The 11,064-nt window shown below is 38.2% G+C and overlaps 1 protein-coding gene across 1 annotated transcript in view; it reads left to right on the forward strand.

Annotated features, from left to right (window-relative positions):
- The window catches only part of UBN2 (ubinuclein 2), a 53,833-nt gene extending 44,337 nt beyond the window's left edge, over nt 1-9,496 (forward strand). Inside the window, exons 15-17 of the mRNA XM_076336513.1 lie at nt 3,457-3,703; nt 4,480-4,569; nt 5,745-9,496. Coding sequence (XP_076192628.1) covers nt 3,457-3,703; nt 4,480-4,569; nt 5,745-5,794 — 387 coding nt within the window. The 3' untranslated portion in view covers nt 5,795-9,496. The remainder of the gene's footprint in view (nt 1-3,456; nt 3,704-4,479; nt 4,570-5,744) is intronic.
- The last annotated feature ends 1,568 nt before the right edge of the window (nt 9,497-11,064 follow it).

Here is an 11,064-nt window from a genome sequence, read left to right on the forward strand (position 1 = left end):
GAGGCACCTGATCAATATATAAATATCCTAGAAATTGTTTGAGAGAGAGCTTATGCAGAACTTCATCACTGGAGATAAAAAGTCATACAAAACAAATATTTTGAAAATACTGTTGTTCTAAAACCCATGCAAACCTATTATTTACCCAGAAGACAACCTGCTTTCCCAAGTTGTGCATTCTTCTTACTGGGAATGATTTAATTACTGAGATGATTTGAGGCTTTCCTCTCTCTTTATTGCTGTCTATCCTGAAGTCTTCACTACTTAAGTAAAGTTAAGAAAAGCAGTATCACTGTAAATCAGAGTCTTGGTGTACAGCAAATGGAAAAGCTGTGTATTTTTCTGAACAATATACATAGCTATTGCATGGTAGTGATGTATACTCAGCTTTTAGCAATGGCTTGTAATCTTTTAGCTTGCTATCAATTTTTTCTTAATGCAGCTGAGTAACAGGAAGAAGATTATTTTTACAAGGCATTTCTATGGTCTTTCATCCTACTGTACCGTAAGTCTGTTACAGTAAACAAGAAATGTCTGGCAGGCTCTGACACAGCCTTCTCATTTTGGGTACTTTGAATGAAAAAAAACATAACCCATATGCTGGTTAAGGGCCACTGAGGTACCACATAGGGCCTAGAGAAGAGCTGAGCCAGATACAGTGCAGTTTGGGTACTCTGGAAGGTGCCTGGAGGAGACAAAAAAAGGCTACAGTGAATGGACTAGGAACAGAGTTGTTTCTTCCTGGTGCAGTCAACAGAATCCAGTGGATACAATTGCTGTGATGTAGAAGAAAATGTGAAATGGGTGTGGTAGTGCTTAAAGATGATGGACAAGGGAAATAAGTAGTATTGTGTTGGATGATGAGATGAATTTTGGCAAACCTTCCTGTAGTTAAAGGCAAGTAATTTTTTTTAGAAACACTGATCAATTGGCGAATGAAATGCATTCTGGCAGACAGTGATGTTAAAGAGGACTGGAGGGGGTGTGGTGGATAATCAAGTAACATGAGTGCATACTGTAGTACAGCAAAATAAGGTGTGTTGGTATATAGAAGGGGGGAAATGAGCTGGAGGTACTGAGCAGCATATGGTATCACTAAAATAATTATTGTGACTTTACATGTGGGGTTTCTTGACACTTCAGAAGTTACTTTGATAACCTAGAAATGGTTCAGAAGAATGGTACAAGGAAGATAAACCATGGAATAAGACTTGCTACTGTGCAGACTAAGGCTTAGTCAGTGGAGTACGTTCAAGAGAAGATTAGAATCAAGTTACCTCCGGGTCCAAGTACACTGAAGGGGAGGAGATTTGTGATAATGGAGGGCTTTATTTAGCCTTAAAGATCTAATGGCTGGCTGCTGAACTTAATCAGTTCCACAGTAGTTGTTAGGTACAATGTACTAAGGAGTACATCTTAAAACTTTGAGAAAGACTGAAAGTGAATCTCCTTTCCATTAAGGGTTTAGGGATTTAATTCTTATCTGAGATGCTATTAATCGGTCAGAAGGTGAGAATGGTACCTGAGTTGCTCGTTAGAATATCCTGGTCTGATTACATTGAAGATCAGACTAGATGATTTTATGTGATAATAAAGATGTTCCTAACTAGGAGGGGTTTCCAAGAAGTGTTTCCTTCCTTTCCCCTTTTGATTGACACAGTTATTGACCAGAATATAAGCTTAAACCTGCTGTAGCTCCACAGAAATTTTACTCTGGAATACTCTAAGTTACATCTTAAGAACACAAAGCCAAAGTAATCTAAAATTCAGCAATTATTGTGTGTGATTTCCTTTAAAAAGCTCTACCTACCATTAGTGCTCTTGAGCAGAATCTGGCTTAGACTTTTAAGGATCTTAGTGACTCAGATTTACATGACCAGGATGAACCCTTTTATGAAGTGCTATCATAGGTCAGATAAGTAGAAATATCTGAACTCTAACTCTTTTAGGGCATTCTCTGTAGCTCTTTCCATCACTGAACTTCTCTCTCCTCCTTTTTGAGAGAGTAAGCAAGGTCTTGGCAGAGCATGTTACAAAGCTTCATTCTGTTTTCAGGCATTTTACAAATACACAATTGCAAGAGAGTACTTGTATGGCTTTTATTTTGTTACACAGTAAAGATTACATAGACAGTAAACGGTTGTCATTTTTTGTACATAGGCTTATTGTGAAATTAGTACTTTTAAAGGCAAAAGAGAATAATCATGTATGTTGAAGTTTTTCATCCATTTTTTTCTACTTGTGGGATGGAGTATATCTTAGAAGCTGTCACTCTGAAGATGACCAATACAAACACTTGCTACAAACATCACATCTGTAGCTGTATACACTTAACAGGGTTACTGTTTTAAAATTTTGTTTTCTCATAAGCAGCAACTAACCTTTCTTTAGCTGCTTTCATCTGAACACCTTAAGACCAAAACTGGTAATAGAAACTTTATCCCTGCTAGGAGTTCTCATCACTTTGCTGTTTCCGTAAATTGATATTACAGAACTCGGAGACTTCATTTTAAGCTCACATATTCATTAAAATTATTCTAAGTTTTGGTTTTAGTTAAGGCTTACTTGTGTAAATGCACAGGTTTGAAGTCCTGTTCAGACTGAATCTTTTCAACTCAAATATCTAAAATATCTGAGCTTGAGTCTGATTCAAAATGCTTTCTATACTAACTGTTTTATAGCAGATCATTATGGAATTGAACATTAGCATAAAATTACTATATGCATAGTGAAAGGAAAGATTGTTAAACAACAACGAGCTTTTCTAATGTTAAAGGAATTAATACAATTTGGGAGTTGTAGCTAAAACGTTCTGGCTAACCTTGCATTTTTATTTTTAAACTACAGTGAATTTAACTTCATTGTGACATATGTAGAGTGGAGAGATTATTTTCCTTTGCCTTTTGCTTTGATGCATGCATACACACCTATACATACATATCTGTCTGCATCTTGGTAACCTGACTTCTCTTGAAGTGTGGGGTTTCTTATGTACGAATCTTAATTTTAAAAAATCATTGCTTCTAAGCAACCTATTTAGAAATAAAGTTAGTGTTTTGTTAAGACCCAAATTTGGACAGGGGAGAGTAATACTGTGCTACTAAAGAACTTCAGATCTACATCTGATAATTTTGTATTAATCTAATAGAAGATGTTGCATTAGATTCTGACTGTAGACACAGTGCATAATTAGAAAGGAGATAGAGGAAATTACCTGCAGGGCTGATGAGAAAAACATGAGATGAACCATACTGTCGTGTCTGAATCTGAGATATAATTGTACTTGCTTAGCAGATGAACAGTGGGAAGACCTCCTAGGTGGATAAGTGGATATTTATTAATAGTTTAATACACTTCTTAATAGGGCCACACTTAACAGAAAATAGTTGATTCTTATCTCCTTAAAGAATTCAATCCAAACTTTAAAATCTTGAAGTACTCCTTTTCTTTGTACAGTCAACAGCAGGAGCATCATTACTGGCTAACGCCTCACCTCTGACTCTCATGGCATCACCCCTGTCTGTAACCAGTCAGAACGTGACGTCTGCACCATTAACTCCTTTTGGGATGCTGGGTGGCCTTGTTCCTGTGACCGTGCCCTTCCAGTTTCCCTTGGAGCTGCTTGGCTTTGGGACGGACACAGCTGGAGTGACAACCACCTCGGGATCTACCTCAGCGGCTTTCCACCACAGCTTAACTCAGAGTGAGTAGAATTAGTTATCACACTGTGCTATAAGGAAAGATGCCTCCTGAAAATGGAAATTAAGAAAGGAAGCAATAAAGTTCTGAGACACTCAAATTTGGTTCATGAAAATCCCTACAGGAGAGTAAAGGTGACTTCTTCTTCACTGGTAAAACTTTGTTTATGTGATTATCCAAATGTTATGAATCACCTCTTGATAAGCTTAACGTCATTGTTACATTCACAGTATATACTTAGTTTTGAACATGCTTTTTTGGGTTAACTTTTAATCCCTTATCTTTAGAAAGGAATATAGTTTAAAAGTCTCCAAATGTCACAATACAAGTAAGAGACTTAATATGGTGATTCCTAAAAATATCCTTAGCTCGGTAATCTCAGATATCAAACAGTTCTCTTATGACAAAGTATCAACCAAGATGGCCTTTATTTTTTCCAATTGCTTAAAAAGAAATTCTTTAGGTTTTTAACTATATCAATTTTTGGTCTTTCTGCCGAAGGAAGTGATATGAAGAGTTGCATCCCAATAGCGAGGCATGGTCCTTGCTCTGACTTTTGATTAACCATATCTGAATAGGTCTGTTTCTGTTGACTTATTCCAACCATCAGAATGCTATCAGTATTTTATTTTTTTGTTGTTGAGATACATCTTCAGAAATCTGTGCAAATTAGCATGCTACTATAGCTACACTATAAAAGCAAAAACTTCCTATTTCACAAAGGCTGCCTCTGTCCTTAAGACTTATTTTTCATCTTTGTTGCTCTTCTTTTTTTCCCAGACTTACTGAAGGGTTTACAGCCAGGTGCTCAGCACACAGCAACGCTGTCTCACTCACCTCTGCCTGCTCACTTGCAGCAAGCTTACACAGGTAAAGACATCGTATTTTTCTTATCACTTATTTTTAACTTAAAAGTCAGATTTCTGCCTTACACTGAAATAAAATGTACACCAGAACTGAAATTGATTTAGAGAAGACACAACACAGGGACAAGCTTTGGTAGCAACAGACAGTACACATTCTATCGTAGCAGTATTTCTGGAACCTGAACAATTTTTTTCCTACTTGTCTTCAATGTCAGGAACAAAAAAAAGTTCAAAAATTTCATTAATACTTTATTGTAGCAGTTCTAGAAACCAAAATGTACAAATTCAACTAGTGGGGAAAAAAGAATGCTACTTACTGGATGCTAGTATGATTGCTTACAGGCTGCATAAAGTCTGTATTGGCAAGATTGTTTCTTGCACTCCATTTTAATTTCTCCTTTGGAGGAGAAACTGACCTTCCAGCTAGAAGCTTCTTCGCGTTTCTTGTAAGAGTGTATACATGTGTGAACAGTGTAATGGTTTCCTAATGGAAGATCTGCATTCCCTGCGAATTTTATCCTTGATAAGAGTTGCATATTTTGATAAGAGAAGCTTGAAGTAGAACATCTCCTTTTTCTGTTTGCAAGGCTTAGAGCTGAAAAACTATCATAAAGCTTTAGAAGGTGCAGTTTAGAGTGTACTCCTTTCTCTGCCACTTGTAGGGGTGTTTTTTGCCAGGAGAAGGAACAGGAAGGGTGGCAGTGACTTGGTGGGGGTTCTTCATCCTGTTCTCAGAGTCCTCGGCACCAAAAAACTGGGCAGTGTTGTTCTAAGGCTGTGAAAACAAACCAATTGGCTATATTTAGTACAACCCTAATTTTTTGTCACAGTGAGTGCCATGGGTTTAATACTAAAAATGTTTTATTAAAATGTAAAGGCTTCTAAAGAAAGGCTTGATTTTTTTTTTAATTTTTTTTCAGTATCCCAAGCTGCAACTTAATCTTTAGAAAGATGGTATCTTTTGGTATGAAGCCTGATATCTCAGGTTTCAACAGTGCTATTTCTAATAAATGAACTACAGAGAAGATGCAAAGTCTTCCACCCTATAAAGACAATCTACTTTTTGGTGATGCTAAAGCTGAATGTGCCAAATTCCTGTATCTTTTGCTGTAAGTTACAAAAATAAAAGTTCACTCATGCTTTTATTCTTCCCTTTCTTTTCCTGTCTCTGAACTACAGATGGAGGCCAAAGTAAAGGGGACACTAAGTTACAGCGGAAAAACCAGTGACTTCTGGACAAGCAAGGGAGCTGAAGCAGTTCTGGTTGGCTGACAGAATCTGCCCAGTTGGGAAAGTGCTTATTGTCACAGGGCTGCTGTTTCTGTCGATGTTTACATATTCTGATCCCAAGCACTGTGGTGAGAGGAAGAAGAAAAAGAAAACAATACTTGATCAAAGAGAGAAGGAAAAGGAGGACTGGTCCTCCTGGTCATGCAGACTGGTCATAGTTTGATCTTGCCTAAAGAAACAAGCTTTTTTATCTGCTCTGATTGGCTTTTAAAAGAAATTGATCGTCAAACCCACAGCAGCACAAACATTTTTTTTTTCTGGGTGATGTCCAATGAAGAGTTGAAAGTGTTGAGAGGAGCTAGAACAGGTTTCTCCATCCATTGTGTAAGGTGGAATCATCCGCTTCATTAGTGCCCGAAGTGCCCAGTATAAGATTATGTGTAGGTCCTGAGTGTACTATATGGTTGTGGACCAAAGGTTATGTAGAGTAGAGGTGGTGCTGGGATACTTTGCATTATAATTAAACCCTTACACAAATGCAGTTTCTGGTACGGGCATTTTTCCAGCTTTACAAGGCTGTTTGGCTTTAGGAAGCCTACAGATGTATGCAGTCTCATTAGAGAGTGGTCTTCAAAAACAGATCTCCTGGTACATTGAGATGTGAGACACAGACTACTGGGAAATCCCTTGCTCCTTGTTTGATTTTTTTTTTTTGTAATATAAAGATTCTTATTTAAGGGAGGAAGGGGATGGAAGTTTTTCCATTTACATGAAAAGAAAACCCATATTTTATTGGTCAGACTAGCATTTCTTTCCCACCTTTTTTTTTTTAAGGCACACTGATTTTTCAGTCCTTCCATTTGTTAAACTTTCTTTTCCTTTGCCTTGTGCTTATCTGCTACTGAAATTAAGTAATGTTCTATTCATGTCTCTTATAAAACACAACCAGTTCTTTACTCATTCTAGATCTTCCTCATCTTTCATCCAACTCCTCCCAAAAGCCATGCATTATACTGATTTGCTAGTTAAAGAAAGCTGATTGTGACCTATTCCAGAGCCAGGTTAGTACTGCTTCAGGCATTAGCCAAAGAGGAGTCGTTCAAAAGCGACCAGAGGTGCCTTCTCTTCTGGGGGCTGAATGGGTTGTCTCCAGCATTTCTAGCCCCTGCTGGCCTGGGGAGTTCCTGACCTGAACTCTTCCTTACATGGTAGCACAAGACTGCAAAGCTGGCTTTTTTTTTTATAGCAATACATCGACTGGTTCATTTGTAAGGTTAGGAAAGTATCCAGCACATGTTGCACTTTTGACACTAGGACAGAACTTTGCAGTTGAGTCCCTTGTGCTGTCGGATAAAAGGTGAGAATGGCAGAAACTGAAATAAGTCATAGGGGAAAGGAGCAAATAAAATAGTATGATGCCCGTCTCCTTCAACCCCAAAACATTCCTTTGATCAGAGATGCTGAAATTCCTAGTAGCTAGTCTTTCCAGTAGTTTGATTTGAGATTGAACCAGTGACTACTGGTTCAATCTCACACCTTCCAGAGAGACTTTGATCCATGAATAATGAATCTTCAATGTTTTTTGCTAGATTAACTTATAGCTTTCAGGTTTCTTTTACATGTGATTTATTTTTCTTAGACCAGACAACAATTTCTTTTCTATTTAGAGCTCATTTTAATTTTATATAAATATATATACGTGAATTTAAAATAATATATATTGTGTATTTAGTATAAAAATGTTGGGTTGAGCTCAGCAATAAATGTTTTTGCACAACAGTTCTGTGAAAGACAGATTGAATTAAAATAAGATGCATTAGTTCGTTAATTTCACTCCACAGCATCTGCCAATTAAATGCTTTTTAGCTAGTGCTAATGTTTTATGTGGTGTGTTGATTAGATAAGCTTGCATCTCCATCATCAAGGTTATTTAGAATTGAAACATACAGCTACGTAGACTCTGGCATTCTTAATACTGTGCAAATTCTGTCAAAATACCATAAACTATTTAGAATGCAAGCTTTATCTGATTTTTTTCTCTTTTCTCCAGGAAGGGTTGAAGGAAGACAACTTTTGGGTTTTGAGGCCTAACAGTTCTGGCAGGATGCTAATTCTCTGAACTGTGTCAAACCTGATACTTTTTAACAATGCATGTAGCTACGGGAGTTGCAGCAGTGACCCATCAGGCAGCAATATGTTTAAAAGACCCTGTCCTAAGAGAGTTCTACCTCTTCTATGTTTTCCTCATCAAGGCATCTCATTCAAATTGCCATCTTTTGTCTTCATACCTAATGAAATTTTAGATTGGGAGACTTGGAGCCCTTCATAACTACAGCACAAATTTCCTTTCAACATTCCTCTCTTCCTGGAAGTATGCCTCATCTTCGGTTGAGGAGTATCCTCTCTAAATCTTGAGGGTAGGAGTAGTCCTGTCTGTGTGGCCTATTGAGCTTCTCAGTCTTGGGAAACAAGTAAACTAATACTTATTGTGGAAATAGGTATTAGGATGATGAGAATAAAGATGACCATACATTGTTCGTGAAGCCAGTTCAAACAGCCCCCCTAGAGGGTAACTGTTTTCAGTCATTATGCTCCTGAGCTTCTTAGCGAACCTTCTTAGGAATCAGCAACATAGTGATGAAAGGGTTTACATTCCCTGTTCCCTATTCTCCCTGGTTAAACCTAGCAAGGCCAAATCAAAGGAAATAATAGGGTGGCTCCCAGAGACCTTTGCAGGTAGCATAAACAGGATGGGGAAGTGAAAGATTTCTGCAATGTCCAAATGCAAAATTAGGTTAATGTTTTACTATTTTCTGCACAGCAGCTCTTCTAAAGACATTTTCCCCCAAGTTTTTACTACTTTTTAAGGGCCTTTGTTAATAAATAAACTGTAGTTGTACATACTAAATAACCCTCAGTATTCACAAGCAATAAGAAAGCCAAGTAGAGCTGTCTTTTCCAGGCAGCAGGGCTGAACTTGGTTTGGGGACTGTATATGAGCTAACATGTCAAGCTCACTGAAAGCCCCAAACAAATGCAAGCAATAATTTCAAACACAGGTTTTAGATGTTAAAACCATCTGGGTCATATTTTCTGCTACATGATCCAAAGTCCCAAAAGTCGTGGTAGCTATTTTAAATCCTTTCGAGACACTTGCAAAGAAAGAAGACAGGCTAGATGAAAAACAGGCTGCAAAGTTTCCTGATACCTTGGACTATAACTGCAGTGTTCTCCCACTCCAAGATGCAAATGGCCTATATCACTTTGTCGAGCCTTCTCTGTTGATTTGAGATACATGACTAATACTGATCAACTAAGTCACAAGTGTGGATGCTGTGGGTTTCACATCTGTTTTCTGCTAATCAGAAGTAACTTTTAATTACCTGGGTTCTGCTTCCTGTTTGAATCCGATCAAAGTTGTCTGATGCACAGATTTGGGGGTGGGACAGGTGCCAAGAGCCTGTTTCCTTCCCGCAGTCCCATCACCTGACCCTTCCTCCACACTCCTTCTCCACTTGGTGCAAGACCCTTGAGGACATGAAAACAGAGAAATCCTGCAACTCTCCCAAGCTGCCATCAGTTGTGTGAACCATTAACCCTCTGGGAGTCATCTTGGACTCCAACTAACTTTATCACATTTGCTGCTACATTCGTAAAATGAACTTTTGGCTGTATTTATTAGCAAATTTTAATCTAGTTTACAGTTTGTTTGGTTTTCTTTTGAGTAGTTTTTGCCCACAGATGGATTAGAAGTGTTGGGGTGTTTGGGTTTGTTGGGGGGGTTTTTTTTGAGTGAATTGGTGAAGGCACAGTGGTCCCTCTTCTGCTTTTGTTTTGGACTTTTTTTGAAGATGGCACTGCAGGGAAAACCTGCAGCCAAGCCAAGCTGTGGAAGGCTTCCTCCCACACCTAACTTTCATCTTTTGCTGAATCGGGGGGAAATCATTAAAGGGACACTTGCTTTTTGTTTGGGTTTGGTGGGGTTCCCCCCCCCCCCCCCCCCCCATAAAATGAACCAGAAGGTGAAAGCAGTAGGTAAATGACTGATTAATTAACACTTTATGCAATTTTAATTTTATAGAAATTTAAAAAAGGTTGGTAGATTTTGATTGGTCCTAGCTCTGGTGAAATGGCTGTTACCCTCCATGACTTACTTGATTCAGGCCTTTGTCCTTTGTTTAAGTGCCTTTTTTTTTTTTTAATTTTATTTCCCTACCCTCTTTAAACTGTTCTCAGAGATCCTGAAGTGCTGGAAGGCATTTTGGAGGAAAATCTTAAGCTTGCCAAGATGGCTTTATGCTGTTATACTATTTTTTTCCCTTTTGTAAAGAAAAAGTGTGTAATGTGTGTAACTTCATAGCTGCTGTACCATGGCATTGGTTCTGTGTGCTTGTGCATTCTTTCTCTCTCACACTCACACACATGCGTGCACACACACACATATACAGCAATATTCCTGCGAAACCTGTTCATCCTTCTACGTTCTGCTGGCTCTGTTAAACACTTAAAGGTGAACGTTTGCGCAAAGATGGCAGTACAATAAAAGTGTGTGAGTGTGTGTAAATGTGCATGAGAGAAAGGAAGTGGCTAATGGGAATGAAACTTCTTGCATTTTTCTCTGAAGGTTTTAAATTTGGATCTTAATAAGGTCACAAGTAAAACATTATGGGCCCTGTCTGGCAGCCTTATTAAATACTGGACCACTTCACACAATTACTGAGTCTGAGGCAAAGACGTGTGGCTGACAACCCCAAGGGGGTGGGGGGAGAGAAGGTTAAAATAGCAGCTTGCAACAAGTTTGAGTTGAGATTAATTGCAAGGAATCTTGTGTGTGGCTAGTCACATCTGCTTGACACCAGTTATTGCAAGGATTCTCACATTTACCAAAGTTGTCACTTTCTACCATGCATCATATGTAAGAAGGAATTTGGTAAAACCTGTAGGAGTGCAGCTGCTAATTGAAGTTAAACTTGGCTATGCTTCACATGCTGCCTAAATCATTCACCATGAAGTACTCCTCTAGTTGTACTTTTTCTCAATTTACTGAGATTTCACTAATGGTTTGTTCTCTTAATATAACAAACAGTAAGTTCATGTATTGTTAGCTGCAAGTGAACCCTCATAACAGTGTCTGTGCTTGTCTCCTTGTTCTCTGACAAAATTAGCAATCTGCAATAGATCATCTAGTGATTTTAACAATTCTGTGCCGAGGATCTATCTACCTTATGATTATTATAAACATGCATACCTGAAATGAGCAATTTGCTTG

Source organism: Aptenodytes patagonicus, chromosome 1 (genome assembly GCF_965638725.1).
Source record: "Aptenodytes patagonicus chromosome 1, bAptPat1.pri.cur, whole genome shotgun sequence".
NCBI lineage: Eukaryota > Metazoa > Chordata > Aves > Sphenisciformes > Spheniscidae > Aptenodytes > Aptenodytes patagonicus.